Below are 17,073 nucleotides of genomic sequence, written 5' to 3'. Positions count from 1 at the left end.
CTCTACCTGATGGTGCACTGGATCCTGCTGTATTGCCATCATTCGAGGTTGAAACTGATCCATGTTTTGGTGCTGGGCATATGCTGGTTGCTGCATGCCATCTCCAGGAAATCCACTAAAAAATATGAGTAGTCTTGTTTTCACCCATTCGAAAACACATGAATCTTAGCCACATTTATACTACAGAAACTTAAAGAATGCTGTTCAGGAGTTATTAATAATCAACACTTTACTGAATCATATATTTGCCTTATTAACTTAAACACAGCATTTTCCCCAAAAGTCATTTTTTATTGTAAATCTGACAGGATCTCCTCTCCATTCAGAAGAAAACTCCAAATACCACAATTTAAAAAAAGAATTTTAAAAGACTATATGAAAAATGATTTCGTTATTAAGTGTTACTTGCATTATGCCTTATAATGACTACCAAATCTCTATCTGCTGAGGAATCAAAAGAAAGCAACTCACAAGGGTGCCTGTGGAGGAGAAGCAGCAGTCGCAGCAACAGAAGGTACAGCAGGTGCAGGGGGCGCAACAGCAGCAGCAGGTGCTGTGGTGGCGGCGGCGGTGGCGGCAGTGGCGGCGGCGGCAGCAGCGGCAGCATCTTCTTTCTTCGATTCTTCCACAGCTTCCGGCTCATCATCGTAATCAAATCTATCAAGTAGCTTCTGGAATAGGTGTGTATGTCAATTTTCCATTTTAAAATTCAGACTGTGATTCACTGAACAAAAAACTTTATAAAAACAGATATTTACCACCATCTATAATCCCGCAATGCTGTCATGTACAATTTCACCTTCCCACATGCCTCTCAGGACCCTAGTTCACAGACAATTTTTACACAAATGCCATTTTGAAAAGACACTTTAAAAAATTATGTTTTTCTTCCCCAATTCTAAGTACAGTGTTTTCTTTTTGACTATTTTCTATATGATTTTATAACTAATTTAGTGATAGATTTTACCCATTCATTTTCCTAGACTAAAAACTTTTGGAACTTTGCACATATGAAAATGGGTACACATTTTCAGTCGGCTTTGTAAAATGTACAAAAAGAAAGACCATCTTATCCAATCATTATAAATGCCTACAGAAAAATGTCCATATGCTGCTTGATCGAGAATATGAAAAAGAAAAAAGAGAATGGCACAGACAGGGCTGCAAAGTCTACCTGTGCGCTTGCTTCTTTCTTAAAACTTCACAACCCACCTTAGATTACCAGAAACTTTCATTAAAAAAACACAAAAAATCAAAAAAACCAATCAGTGCACTTCACAGGATCACGTGTCTAGAAGAGGAGCCGTTTAAAATATGGTTACATTTACTCAGAAAAGAAGGAATGAAAGTAATACAACCACTACTGTGTTTTGATAGATTATACACAATATTTCATCATCAAAAGAAACATGCAATGTAGATATAGCTTCTTCTTCTTACAGACAAGGAGACTAAGGCTCGGGTAATTAAGAAACGTGACCAAGACTGTACAGTTAATACATGTACAATTAGGATGTGGACAATGGTCTTTTCTACCTCAAAGCCCTCAGTCTCTGGCATCCAACAAGGCCGTCATTTCTCTCAGGCTGTGCCCTTCCTGCTCATGGATTTCCAACCTCAAATTCCTAAATTTGTATTGTTCTGTTATAGTTTTGCCTGGAAATTCTGGTTCTACTTTATTGGACAACAGATTTTTAAATTAGGAAAGAAGTCCCCTTCTTGGACAACACTTCTGTTTCTTTCTTCATAATTCTAGGCCACGTGACTAAAAGTTCTTATTATAACCAAGCGATCTAACATGGCCCAGGCACCTTGCTGCTTTACGCACGTTAGCTTACTTAACCCTCATGGCAATAAAAAAATATAGGTACTACCATAGCTCTTTTACAGTGGTACACAGTGAATACTGTAACTCAACATCAAGATAGAGTCAATGACAGGAGCCAAAATTAAAACCTGGGTCTAAACTGTCTACAAAAAAAACACAAAGCCTATGATCTTTGCAGTTTATCGCATATAGACATGTTCCTTAAAGTTTTACGATTTATACCTATTGCTTGGGAGAAGATTTGAAGCAATTAAAAAATTAAACTGAGATCTCTACTATCTAAAGACATTTCTGTTGCTTTTTAGGAAACTGAAGATCTATGAAGCAGCCAAAATAGAAAAACTGTTCCCAGTCAGCTGTTTGACTAGCTTAAAATAGACCTTTACAGTCAAAGGAAAAGCACAGAATTCCTTTTTCTAAACTTAATATAACTAACAAACATTGGCCAACCCACTTAAGATAAAACACTAGAGGAATTCGTTGTAATTCAAATTAACAACAAAACAAGCATGTCAGTAGCACTGCTATTACTCAACATTTCTTTTTTGGAAGTCCTAGCCACCAGAACAGTAAGAGAAGAAAAAGAAACAGGCCTAGATGTTGAATGGGAAAAGTCAAATTTAGTAGCCTAGAAAATCTAAGAGAACTAGAAAACTAAGCTTCTAATACCATGATAATTTACAACATAAAATAAAAATCAATAGTTTTCCTGTATGGCATTATTAACTAAACAGAAGTGTTATGAAACACTAAACATGAAAAATGAGTAAACATCTAAGAATAAATGACACAAGACATGTATGACATATTAAAAATCTAATAAATTGAGATTCTGTGTAAGAAATTATCAGTACTTGTTCAATTAACCTATAAATTCATAAAAATTTATGCTAAAGTTCATCTGGTAAAGTATGCTGTGATGATCAATTATATGTGTCAACTTGGCCAGGTTATGGTGCCCAGTTGTTTGGTCAAAGATTAATATAGGGCTTCCCTGGTGGCGCAGTGGTTGAGAGTCCGCCTGCTGGTGCAGGGGACACGGGTTCGTGCCCCGGACCGGGAAGATCCCACGTGCTGCGGAGCGGCTGGGCCCGTGAGCCATGGCCACTGAGCCTGCGTGTCCGGAGCCTGTGCTCTGCAATGGGAGAATTAATATAGATGTTGCTGTGAAGGTATTTTAAAAATGTTATTAACAGGGAATTATTCCCTGGTGGTCCAATGGTTGGGACCCTGCCCTTTCACTGCCATGGGCCCAGGTTCAATCCGTGGTCGGGGATCCCCACAAACCACATGTGCATGGCCAAAAACAAACAAACAAAACAAAACAAAGAAAACATTGGGAATTCCCTGGCGGTCCAGTGGTTAGGACTCTGTGTTCTCAGGGCCTGGGTTCAATCCCTAGTTGGGTTCTAAGGTCCCATAAGCTGCATGGTGCAGCAAGGGAAAAAAAAGTGATTAACATTTAAATTAGTAGACTATGAATAAAGAAATACACTCTATAATGTGGGTGTGCCTCAACCAATCAAAGGCCTTAAGAGCAAGGACTTAGGTTTAGGTTTCCCAAAAAAGGCATTCTCAAGACAGCAACATGAAAACCTTGCCTTGCAGAATTCAGACTCAAGACTGCAGCATTAACTCTTACCTGAATTTCCAGCCTGCCACTCTGACCTACAAATTTCAAATTTGCCAGCCTCAACAACTGTGTGAGCCAATTCCTTAAAGAAAATCCCTCCCTTTCTCCCCTTTGTGTGTCTGTGTGTATAGCTGGTTCTGCTTCTCTGGAGAACCCTAACACATATGCCCAAGAATAGCCAAAGAATGCCTCAAAAAGAGTAAGGGCAGAGAACACATCTAGAAATGAAATACAAGTTGCAAGTGTTTAAACTGTTATGTTGCAGAAGTAAACGAAGATATTAGTGGGACAGAACAGTGTCCAAAGACAGACACAGAAACAAATGGGAATTAAATGTATGACAAAAATTGTGAGAATTGGCTATTTCCAAAACATAAAGATTTAACTATCTTGAACCATATTCTAAAATAGGTTCTCGATAGATTGAGACAAACATGAAAAACAAAAATATAAAACTACTAGAAGAAAGAGAATTTTTAATACAAGTTCAGAGAGTTTTCCTAATCACAACACAACACAGAAGACTAAAAAACAAAACCACAATACATAACAATTTATGTTCCCATATGGATGGGAACATACACAACTCTGTTCAAAGCAGAGTGGAACTGATTTCCCTACTTTAGAACTTTCTGTATTATTTGCAGTTTTTCCCCTAAAAGCATGTACTTCTTTTGTACTAGAATAACAAGCAGTAATTATCATATGGATTCTTAATTTGGACTACCAGCAATAGTTATTGTATCTTAGAATGTTAGAAAGAATCAAAAATTTTAGAGATGATTAAAAGATACTTCATTCTAGGATTTTCAAACTTTTGTGGTTTTTGCACTGCAACTTGTAAAATGAGATGAAACTGTATATAGTCATAAATCCAGTAAACAGACATGACATAAACAGACAAGAGTGGAGTTGTCTGGGCTAACATTTCAACAGGAAGCTCTAAGCTAGGCATATTCAGCACATCTATATCCTTAGTGGCAGCTCCTTAAACATAACGAAGGTCCAACAGAGAAGTTGGAAGATACTCAACCAACCCAAACCCTCATATTATAGATATGGTAACTAATGTTTTTAACAGCAGAAAACAGAAAGCAACTTAAATGTCTATCAATAGGGGAATGGCTAAATTGTGATGTCTCTATGTAATGGAATACTCCTAATAAGCACTCAGTAAATGTGTAGATTTACATCTATTAACCTTAACAACAACAAAGAGACAAGAGGATTAATATCAAAACAAGCAAGTTAAAAACAGTGTGTATGTATATATATGTGTATATATATATACTAAAAACACACATTTTTATATATGCACACACATTTATATATATGCATTTTATATATGCACACACGTATATAATGACCAAAAAAGAAAAGCATATATCCAGGAAATTAATTCTGAAAAGATACACAGCAAAATGTTACAGTAGTTACCTTCACGTATGGGGGTTAATGGTAAATGTTCCCCTGTTTACTTTCCTTTACACTGTTAACTTTTCCTTTATATTGAAAATTGTGCAATGAGTATACATTAGATTTTTAACCAGGAATAATAATCAATGTTTTGATGTCGAGGGGGAAAATCCCTCAAATTACAAAACAACAAAATGAACAAGCCAGAGAAGCTAGAGAAGGGGTAACTTCCACATTCCAAGTTGAGTGATGTAAACAATGGGGTGGGTTATGTGAGAGAAGCATACCTTGTCAAATGCAGTTTTTTGTTCAGGTTGGGGGAAAGCAGCTTTTTGTTCAGGTGGTTGTGTAGGAGCTGTCTTTAACTGAGCTGTGATAGCCTGAACCTGAGCCATCACAGCATTGTCAATGGCAGGAGACTGTGGTTTTGGAGGCTGTTGAAAAGTCTGAAGGATCTGCTGAAGCTTAAAGAATGGGAAGACTGATAAACCACATAATAAAGTATAATCACAGTATCAAAAGTTAATTTACTAAAAAAACCCTTAATGGTGACTCAAAATAGCATAGGCACAGAGTAAACTGGAAAAAGGAACCAACCTTTTAATAATGGTTACGTTTATTGTGAATGAATGTATCAGGGATATAAGATGTGTCACTTAAGGTTAAAAATGTATGCTGATACCCCAACAGTAGAAAATGATGGTCAGAGAAAAGAGAAAATACACTGAATTGTGAACAAGGTAAATATGTTTTCTAAAAAAGTGTAAAAAAAAAGCATCTCCACCAATCCAAATAATTTTGAAATCTGGAAACGCTAGAATTGTGAGCAACAATACCACCACTCAGCGGTTCTGCAGTTCTCTCCAAAGGGGTACTGCTATTTCTCAGTGTGCTGTTCCCTTGTTTCCCACATTTCCCCTATTATCCCTATGTAGTATCCCTAGTATCCCTTCCCTTCCTAGTAAAGGCCTTTCTAGTTGAAAAGTAGAAATATTTCCTCCCCACAATGTGCTCATTAACTAAGAATGAAAAATAAGAACTGACAACAGTACCTAACTGCAAACAATTTAATCTTTGGATAAGCAGTTTACCTGTTGACCTTGAGTTGTCTGAAACAGTTGGGCCACAGCAGCAAAAGCATCAGAGCTGGGCAACTGTGGTACAGTTGGTATGGAGTTTGTAGTGGCTTGTGAGGGTTCAGAAGAAACTTTAACTGGAGGTGGAGGTGAACCTAAAAAAGAAAAGATTAAGCACTCGGTAAACTTTAACTCATAAATATTCCTTTTAATCTCCATTAAGCTTCTTTACTAAAATAATACTGCATTCAGTTTAACACAGAGTAAAAAATACAGATTATGGTAATACAGCCTATACGGTAACAAGCACTGAATACTTTTATTAGAAATAAGAATTATGGGAAGAAAACTATACCTTCTAAGATGTAAACTCAAGTTTCCTTCTTATAGAAAACTTCCATCACTATAAACAGACTCCAAACACTTCATGCACAAAAAATTATACCATCTTCTAAGCTCACAGATACATCTGCTATACCTTCATTATTAGTAACATTTTCTGTTACTGGGGCGGCATTACTGGTTCCTGCTGCCATGTCCAAAAGCGGTTGAATGATTTCAATTTTGAATACTCCATTTTTCTGCCAAAGGTTCAGCACACGAACTATTTTACTCTGTTATGTGTGAGAAAACATAAATATACAATAAATGTTTGCATAAATAATTTATTATACCTCTTACAAAAAGAGGAGGAAAAAAAAAACCACCCCAGGCTAATATTTCCATGCTATATCTGTTTCATAAACAGAAAAAAATCTATCATCAGAATTACAACCTGGTTAAACTACACTAACTGACCTTTCTTCAGTAGTGCAATCTAGAGTAAGAAACAGAAGGGGGGAAAGAAAGAGAAAAGAAATATAACCTAGAGAATCAAAAGAAATGCATTATAATACTTAAAAATGTATCTGAAGTTTCCATATATTTTACTCATGAGTACAAAGAAACAACCATTTATCTTACAGAAGTGAAGAATTTTCCGGGATGACTATAACCGTTAAAATATTTAAGACAATTATTGGCCTGTAATTGTTAGGTAAATTGTTTTGTGGACTAGTAAATATGAAGGAGATCCAGAGAAAACGTGTTATTCATGGTTGTAACTCTTATTTCCTACTCATGGAATGATCTTCTTTTCTCTTGTATATTTTCCCCACAAGAGCATTCCTTCAAGAATATACAGAATCCATAACACTCAAATTTATATGCCGTTTATTGTAGTCTCCAGTCTTCATTATTCTGAGTCTACCAGTGCATTTCTCCCACTTATTGGAGTCTAGTTTTCTGTCTATAATGTTTTTCTATCTTTTTATAGTACATAGTAAAACCAGCTATAAATGTGAGGAATTAAATACTGTAGTCTGATTGCTAATGAATACCATTTACGTTCTAGCAGCTCCATATGCTGGGGAAAGCCATCAATTATTGGTCCCTTCCTTTTGGAATAAGCAACAATCTGAGATAAGCACTGCTCTCCTCTACTTGCAGAATTTCTTTACCATTCAACCACAAGAAATCTTTCCAACAATGTCTTCTTAAAGCAAGACTGTGCTCCTTTTATATTTCAACAGTACAACATTCCTGAAGGACTTCCCAAGAAAACAGATATGACTACTATAGAAAAAGCTGGGTTTTGTTTCAAGTTCATGATTATCTTTCTAGTAATACAGTAGGCTTTAAATATCTAACATACATTTAAATAGATTTAAGTAGATACAAAAACAAAACCAAAACGAGAATACAAGCTTAATTTAAAAATTATAAACTCTACCTTATCTTCAGATGGACAAAGATACAAATATTGGAATGTGGCAGTTATGTTTTTAGAGAATCTTGGCCCAAAAACATCTTTATCAGTTCCAAACTGATGACGAGACTGTCTCACAATTGAGTCGATTACATATAATCCCGGAACCTTGTATTCTGGTTTACACTACAAAGATTAAAGATGTAAATTCAATACAGGAAAAGCAAATCACAATTTGACACCCATTAATCTCACTTTCATGAAACTATATATCCAAGAATTACTTCTATTTAGAAACTACTTGAATGTTTAGTTCTCACTGGCTAGCTTGTCAAATTTCCCACAGGTCTGTACAGAATTGCCATTCTCTTGATACTTCAGACCCCCAATATTTCACTTTTCTCTGATCCCTCTGTCTCCCCACGCACAACTTCCCAGAATCAACATGACTTTACCAATCCCTAAGCCACCTCCATAGAAATCCACTTATTATGGATAAATCTCTGCTGTAACTCATCCTGCTCAAAAAAATAATTTTTACCTTTTAAAATTATCAAGGAGATCATTTTAACAATATATCAATTTCCATTCTATTAAAGTACAGTACCAGAGAAACAAAAACTGAAAGGAGATGTCATTTTTGGCCTTTCAAATTGACAAGGTAAAATGAATAGACAGACACCTGCACACATTTCTGGTGGTACAACCTTTATGAAAGATTTAGCAATAAAAGTAAAGCCTTATTTGATCCATCAAGTCTATTTCTAGAAATTTATCCTAAGGAAAACAATTAAGATGCCTCTGAATTTTTTCCACAAGGCTAGCCACTGAAGTCAAATGGCCAGTAATAGGGAACTGGCTTAGTAAATCGTGAAAAACAATCATATGTTAGAATACTTTGCAGATGTTTATAATAAATTCCGTAGGAAAAGCAGGTTATCCATCAGCCTATGTCTTCATTTTCCTTTCATAAATGTACATGTACATACTAAAACATGAGTAAATATTCATCATAACTGGGGTGGTGGCATATAGGTAATTTTAATTGTTTTTCTGTTTTATTTACTGGTACTTTGATTTGCTACTATAAAAACCTCTATTGACTGTACTTTTTGGTCTGTTGGAGCTCTAACTCCTATCTCGCAGCCAGTATTAAACGGCCATGGACCAGAGACACTGCCACACACATTTATTAGAGTGTACTACATGGCATAGCTCCAGGTTGGGGGAGAAGACAAGGATATCTAAGTAAGCCTCCGTTCTCAGTCCTTTACTGAGAAAGACGTGTGCTAATCACACCATATAATCGTAGAAGTGAAAAACTGTTTAATTATGATGGGAGCAGGGGAAAGTCAGAAAAACTTTAAGAAGTGATTTCATTTGAAGTACTCCAAGATGAGTTAAATGTCAACAGAGTAGACAGGGCAAAGGGGAGAGAAAGCACATCAGGCTCAAGGAAGAGTCCTGTTCAGTAGAGAAGAAACTGTTGTTGAATCCTACCTCATAGTAAGTGCTCAAACAGTACTGCTATAAATTTTTGTTTTGTTAGGGAAAAAAAAAAAAAACCTCTAGTGATTGAAAAGAACTTCTAGTGACAACTTTTCTGTAGAGTGGCTTTAGAAGCAATTATCCAAATTACTATTTACAAAGTAAATTACAAATACTGATCACAACTAAAATGAGGTAATAAATAAATGGATAGTTACCTTTTTAATGAACTTTTCCACTATTTGAACTACATGCTTATAAAGCTGAAAAGAATGAAAAGAAAATCATTATCCAGTTTACATACTTCTACATTCCCTGTAATTAGAAAATACTTAAAAATCTTGAAATTTGCACAATTTGAATTAATTCCCAAGATGGTACTGAAAAAACACGGGAAATAATCCATAGTCAACCCATAGTCAACAACTGAAAAAATCTTAACACATCATAATGAAACTACAAACTAAAACAGAAAACTACAAAAATTCCCCCAAACACAAGGTCCTTTTCTTAGATTTTTAATCAGTAAATCTTCATAAAGTAGTTTATCAAGGAACTTTATGAGAGGGATAAGAACAATGGAACTGGAACTAAATAATGCAGTTTTTAAAGAGACTCACTTATTCAAGGTGTGACTGGGTAAGACATTTAATTTCATGAAGTCCAAGTTTTTTAAATAAAAATGAAGCTAATACTCCACTGATTTACGATAAGAATTAAATGAAAACAAAACAAAACAAACAAAAAACCCTCTGCCATTCTACTCTCTACTTCAATGAGTTCAACTTTTTTTAGCACCACACACAAAAAAGGCAATTATGTGAGGTGATGGACGTAACAATTGGCTTAACTGAGGTAATCATTTCACAATGTACATGTGTATCAAATCATGTTCTATTACATTATATTACTGAATTTGTCAATTATACCTCAGTAAAGCTAAAAAATATAAAGGGAAAATATTAACAACAAAACAGGTTTTGAAATAATATGTTACAATGTAGATGCACTATACTGTATTATTATGTACTTTCAGCAAAACCTGGTGAGTGTTCTTCGATTCAGGCCTGAACTAATTCACAAGATGAATTCTCACATTTAACAATAACATTTTCAAAATTTCAAAAACATTTTCCAAATTATATACATTTCTTTTACGCTTACCTTAATAGCTTTAATAGCAGCTTTCGTGATGAGAATCATCTTGGCTCGAGAGATGGGAGGCTTCATATCCATAAGTGAAAAGAGCTTAAAAAACAGAAAAAGAGGAAAAAAATGTTTTAATTACAAGTAAAATTAGAGGTTAATCCTTCAGTTCTACAAATATATTTGTAATATATTAACTATAAGAATAATAAATTTTGGGGGCTTCCCTGGTGGTGCAGTGGTTGAGAGTCCGCCTGCCGATGCAGGGGACATGGGTTCATGCCCCAATCTGGGAAGATCCCACATGCCACGGAGCAGCTGGGCCCCTGAGCCATGGCCGCTGAGCCTGCGCATCCGGAGCCTGTGCTCCACAACGGGAGAGGCCACAACAGTGAGAGGCCCGTGTACCGCAAAAAAAAAATAAATAAATAAATTTTTGGAACTAAGTTTAATAATTCGTCTAGTAAAGAAAAACAAGAGCTTTCCTACATAGTGGCATCACCACTTCGAAAATACAATGGGAAAAAATCATATTAAAAGTAGCAAAAGAGGGGGAAAAAGGTAAAATATTTACAAAATCTGTAACAGAAAAAATTACAAAACTTTGTTGGAGAACTCAAAAATGATTTGAATGGAAACAAACACACCATGTTCCTGTACTGAAAATGGCAATACTGTGACTCAATATTTAATATTTCATTCCAAACCTCATTGAGATTTTGGAGAACTTCAAATAATTCTAACGTTCATTTGGAGAAACACATGTATTACATAAGGCAAGAAATTTAACATGCCATTATAAAGCCTGAATTCACAATTTCTTGATTTAGTCAGGAATAAAAATGACACCATATTGAACAAATCTCACTACAGTAAATCCAACAATTAGGTGCTCACAGGAGACTTAACCACACAGGCATACTCCTTCCCCCTAAAGTTTAAATCCAACCAAGATATAATGATAGCCCATAGAGGGTTACAAAGATAAAAGACATTAAGCTTATATCTAGTTTCTTAAATTCTTGTTTTTGTTTTGTTTTAATCATAGACACACACATACTCTTCTAAAAATACATCTTGAAATAAGTTTCAGGGCTTCCTGAGCATTATCAACCTTATATGAACCATGTTTCCATTTCTTTCTAATTAATGTTGGTATTTCAAATATGGAACCCCTAAGACATAGACCATCTTTACTAGACCACTACTAAGAGGCTACCCTAAAGAACAAAAGTCTCCCTTCCCAGAATAAATAGCCCTACCTAGCAACATACCTTAAATTCCCTGGCAACAGAATTTTCACAGCTTTTCAAAACTACAGACACAATGGACTACAGACAACGGTAACAGTAATTTTTAGAAAAAGTATGCAATGAAAGATATAATCAATATAAGAACCAGATACATACCCTGCCTAAGCAGAGAAAAGTAGAATTTTTCCATAAATAATACTAAGATACAGAAAATGGGAAAAACACAGATATTAACACAGAAATTCATTTTTTAAAAAGGGATTAAGTAAATAAGGTCATTCTTTATCATTTTATTTACCAACATAATTAAAATTCTCCTTGAGAATAAAAGCTCACTAATTGAAAAACAATTAGAAAGGAGACAGTAATCTTTGAAACTATAAAAACCAATGAGAAAATACGAAATGATTTAAAATATTTCAACTTCAACACAAACTGAAAAATATCAACACTGCATGAAATATACAGCACACATTTTATAAAAGGGCATGTTCTGCCCATTTCTAAGTTATAAAAGTTATTAAGACAGTTGATTATTACCGTGGTTCTATTTCCTTCTCTGGACCTTAAAGCAGAGAAAGGGGAGACAAAAAGTTTACACATGGATCTTAAGAATAAGCAACAGTGGGACTTCCCTGGTGGCACAGTGGTTAAGAATCCGCCTGCCAGTGCAGGGGACATGGGTTCAATCCCTGGTCTGGGAAGATCCCACATGCCGCGGAGCAGCTAATCAGCCCGTGCACCACAACTACTGAGCCTGCGAGCCACAACTACTGAAGCCCACGCGCCTAGAGCCCGTGCTCCACAACAAGAGAAACCACCGCAGCGAGAAGCCCGAGCACCACAACGAAGAGTAGCCCCCGCTCGCCGCAACTAGAAAAAGCCCACGCGCAGCAACAAATACCCAACACAGCCACAAAAAAAAAAAAAAAAAAGAATAAGCAACAGTGAGAACTACTTCCCTGGCCATTAAAAGCTTAGAGACTCATATTTCAATGAAGCCTAAGCCAGAGCTAATATTCATTTAATGTCCCAAATAGCACTTCTTGATTATTTCCGCAGTAGGGAACTCCCCATATTAAAACAAAACAAGACAACTGAGCACAGAAGACAGACCAGTGGTATCTTCTGATGAAACGCTCCACAGTCTATACTTAAATCATAATTTATTTAAAAAAATTAAAATACAGACTACAGGCAATAGAACAGCAAGAAAGCATTCAAGTGCTACCATCTAAGAGACAGAGGAAGGGTGTTTATTCCACTAAAGAAGGCACAACTCAGGAAAAGAGGAGGGAACGGAGTGCTTATGTATAAGGAAGAATTACCTTTGGTGGTACATTATCTTATTTAATCATATTAACAATTAACATAGATTGTTACACCTATTTTGAGATGATACCCAAAGGGATTGCATCTGTTTTCGGATGATGCCCAGGGAACGGGTCTGGACTAGAATCTGTTGATTTTAAAGCTTACAATCCTTAATAGCATAGTCATCTCCTTATACAACTGCTGCTTATTGACTAAATACATGCAGAGACCATTAACTATGATGGGGAACACAGACAAAATATCAAGTAGGCATCTGTGTCTGTCTATACGTATACTGTATTGATTCAGGGATAATGATAAGACATAATGAATTTAATTTGGGATGCCTACTGAATATTCAGGTAGAGATTTCAGCAGACTGGAAAATGCATCCTGAACAAAGAAGAGGTTCTGCTAGAAACTGAAAGGTCACAGAATCAAAGCCATGAGGATGAGTAAGACGAGAACAAAGATGATATAATTAACTAGGGTATACCAAATATTTCAATGTGGTACAGAGAAGGGAGTTGCACAAAGGAACACCAGGAAAATAACAGAAATTAAAGGTATTTGGCAAGGTCAAATGCTATAAATTAGCTTTTGTGTATGAACGACTAGTATATCATCTGCAACAGGGCAAGTGCTCAATAAACATCACTAGGTGCAGTGTTCTCCCTGTTATTACAAATCTGCATTCAGAATTAATGTAATCGTCAAAGAAAACAAATGTGTCAAAGCAGCCAGAGAAAACCATGCAATTCTCTTATATAAAATAATAGCAGCAGTAGGACCCAAAAGGTACAAAACCTCCTTAGAAAGCCTTAGTAAGAAAAAAATACTTGTCAGCAACAGATAGGAGTTTGTCTTTTTGTTGTCACCAGCTAAATAACTATTAGAAAATACTAAATATGAACACTGCTCTGCTGGGTGCCTGATTTACAAAGTATTCTAAAAATTATGAAGAATCACTCACAACGATCCCTTATATCAATAAAGAACAGTTTCAAAAGAAGATGAGGAAGGAGCATATTTGGCCCATGACACCTGTAGAATTCATAGTGTTTGGGGGTTAGTCAAAGTAACATGATACTCTGCTATTTATTAACAGTATAAACATTGACAAGTTTAGTTAACCTTTTCTAAATATCAAGGATTTCTGAAATCTGAAAAAAAGGATTAATAGCACTCACTTCACCTCATAAGACTGTTAAGATTAAATGAGATAATGTACATAAATCTCTTAGCCTAGTACCTGACATATAAATGGCTCAGTAAATAGAGGTATATAATGCCCTGGGAATCTTGACACACACCTCGAGTTTAATTTTTTGTTATGGCTTACCATAATACCTTTTTTGTATTACATCTACTATTCAAGTGCTGACTGAAATTTAGAGAAATTTTCTCTATACTGAAAATACAGTAGTATCAAAGAGTTTTAAAGCTGTATAGCACCTTAGTATGTAATCCAGTACTCATACCAAATTCAGAACTGCTTTCACAATACACCCGGCAGGTCCCGTATTAGTCCACAGGCTTAATAACTCATAACTAACCTTACCCAACGGTTACAGCAGTCTTCTTTGTACTGACCCCAAATCTCCCTTCTGATAACCTTCCCTCCCTCTCCTGTTCTAGTTTTGCCTCTGGAGCACAGAACAACAGTGATCTTTCTCATGTGATAAAATAAATATAACTAAGCATGTTTCCCTTTCTCTTATCTTCTTCAACTACTAGCCAAATGATATGATTCCTAGATCCGGCTATCCTGGCTAATTCCTTTTAAGTATAATAAACCAAAATAAACAGAGCCCGGATATATTCCTGTAGAATCTAGTGGATTGTCTTTTGTATTAGTTTCCTATTCCTGCAGTAACACATTAGCTTAAAACAACACTTTTGGAAGTCAGAATCTCCAGACTTCCCTGGTGGCGCAGTGTTTAAGCATCTGCCTGCCAATGCAGGGGACATGGGTTCGAGCCTTGGCCCGGGAAGATCCCACATGCCGCGGAGCAACTAAGCCTGCGTGCCAAAACTACTGAAGCTTGCACTCCTAGAGCCCATGCTCCCCAACGAGAAGCCACCGCAACGAGAAGCCTCTGCACCACAAGGAAGAGTAGCCCCCGCTCACTGTAACTAGAGGAAGCCTGCACGGAGCAACAAAGACCCAACACAGCCAAAAATAAATAAATTTAAAAATAAATAAAACTGTACCTTGTTTTAAAAAAAAGAATCTCACTAGTCTGAAAACAAGGTGTTGGCAAGGCTGCCTTCGTTCTGGGCGCTCTAGGTCAAAATTTATTTCTTGCCTTTTCTAGCCAAAGTGTGCCTAAATTCCTTTGGCTCATAGCTGCTTCTTCCATCTTCAAAGCTGGCAGCATAGCATCTTCTCTCTTCCCTAACCTCTGCTTCCACTGTCAGAGCACTTTCTCTGACTTTCCTGTCTCTCTCAAGGAAGGACCCTTGGGGTTACACTGGGTTCATCCAGATAATGCAGGATAATTAACTCAAACCCTTAATCACATCTGCAAAGTCTCTTTTGCCAGGTAAGGAAACATATTCACAAGTTCTAGGATTCAGAACATGGACATCCTGGGGTAGGGGAGATCATTTATTATTTTTTAAAAATAGTGCTTAATTATTAACTCACATTTATAATCAACTGAAACCCTCAGACTGTTTTCACTGGAATCTTTATCAAAACTAGATCTTCATGTTGATTTTATGTTGGTTTCTGACAGTCCTTTCAATCTACTTAGGTAGTCTGGAAATGATTTTCTGTTTTCAGTGTAGCAGCTATTCCAATCAGTTTGCAAATTTCATGAACTACTTTATATGGCTTCCTCCAACCCCATGGTTTTTTAAATATTAAAAACAGGACCTACTTGTAGGATGACCTTATGTGATATTCCTTGGGCCCTGCCAGTCAGCTAAAATTCACTTAACAATACTCTCATCCTATCTATGTATTTTTAAAATTTATTCATGACAAATCTGATGATGAAATTTGTCATGATGAAATCATGACAAATATCTTTCTGAAATATTTGGTTTAGAGTCATCACTAGACAAACAAACTTTACAAAAGAAAAATGTCTAATTTGGCCTGTGAGAATCTGTTCTGGCTCCTAGTGACTAGATATCTCTAGACAGAATCTCTTTCAATGGGATACTTACCCCTACCTTCCCCCCACTCAAACTTTTAAGTATTTGCTTTCCTTATTTTATAATGAATTATACTGATTATATCTAGTACTCCTTCCTTTGCTATTATGACCTCCAAGATGATAAATTCTGGCTTAAGCTCCTGTTATTAATAATTAATTACAAAGTTCAATTTAAGGAAAAAATTTGAATGCTTCCAAAAAGAAATACATACACTCACAGTAACAGGCTGGTACTCAAATCTCCCTTCTGACAGATGAAGATATCAAAGTGTTCAAGTCTACAGTCTTCCCTCCTCTTTCGTTCATTTGACTCATCAAATCTGATACACTGGCTTCAACCAAATCAAGAGTTAAAGCCAACATAACTTAAATGTTTGCTTGTAAAATATATTTTATAAAAGTACACATTAGGGCTTCCCTGGTGGCGCAGTGGTTGAGAGTCCGCCTGCCGATGCAGGGGACGCAGGTTCGTGCCCGGGTCTGGGAGGATACCACGTGCCGCGGAGCGGCTGGGCCCGTGAGCCATGGCCGCTGGGCCTGCGCGTCCAGAGCTTGTGCTCCGCAACGGGAGAGGCCACAACAGTGAGAGGCCCGCGTACCGCAAAAAAAAAAAAAAAAAAAAAAAAAAAAAAAGTACACATTAAATTTAACAAAACTTAGTAGAAAAATCTTTTAAAATCATCATCTCCACAAAGATGCTTTTTTGTCCATCTAATTACAGCCTGAATACAGCTCCGTAAAATACTTACTGCTAGAACAATTACAGTCCCTTCTTACCTGGCATTTCAGTTTATGCCTTTACCAAAGGTAACACTTTCTTAATACTGGGCATTTAATGTGATGGGGGGAACAGGGGTGTGTGTGTGTGTGTGTGTGTGTGTGTGTGTGTGTGTGTGTGTGTGTGTGTGTGTGTGTGTGTGTGTGTGTGTGTGTGTGTGTGTGTGTGTGTGTGTGTGAAAGAGAGAGAGAGAGAGAGAGAGAGAGGTAGATCATTTTAGGCTTTAG

The 17,073-nt window shown here is 36.4% G+C and overlaps 1 protein-coding gene across 2 annotated transcripts in view; it reads right to left on the bottom strand.

The window, feature by feature from the left end:
• The window catches only part of SCAF4 (SR-related CTD associated factor 4), a 56,441-nt gene that overhangs the window by 24,942 nt on the left and 14,426 nt on the right, over nucleotides 1-17,073 (bottom strand). For both annotated transcript variants that reach the window (XM_029214581.1, XM_029214582.1), the window contains exons 2-9: nucleotides 10,353-10,436; nucleotides 9,407-9,451; nucleotides 7,725-7,886; nucleotides 6,432-6,567; nucleotides 5,969-6,108; nucleotides 5,165-5,341; nucleotides 472-671; nucleotides 7-115 (exon numbers count right to left, since the gene is read on the bottom strand). In XM_029214581.1, the coding sequence (XP_029070414.1) occupies nucleotides 7-115; nucleotides 472-671; nucleotides 5,165-5,341; nucleotides 5,969-6,108; nucleotides 6,432-6,567; nucleotides 7,725-7,886; nucleotides 9,407-9,451; nucleotides 10,353-10,436 (1,053 nt within the window). The remainder of the gene's footprint in view (nucleotides 1-6; nucleotides 116-471; nucleotides 672-5,164; nucleotides 5,342-5,968; nucleotides 6,109-6,431; nucleotides 6,568-7,724; nucleotides 7,887-9,406; nucleotides 9,452-10,352; nucleotides 10,437-17,073) is intronic.

The sequence above is a fragment of the Monodon monoceros genome, unplaced genomic scaffold (assembly GCF_005190385.1).
Source record: "Monodon monoceros isolate NGI ecotype Baffin Bay Population unplaced genomic scaffold, NGI_Narwhal_1 Super_Scaffold_11, whole genome shotgun sequence".
NCBI classification, from domain to species: Eukaryota; Metazoa; Chordata; class Mammalia; order Artiodactyla; family Monodontidae; genus Monodon; species Monodon monoceros.
The sequence above is the reverse complement of the archived record's forward strand: the minus strand, read 5'-3'. Positions and strand labels throughout refer to the sequence as shown.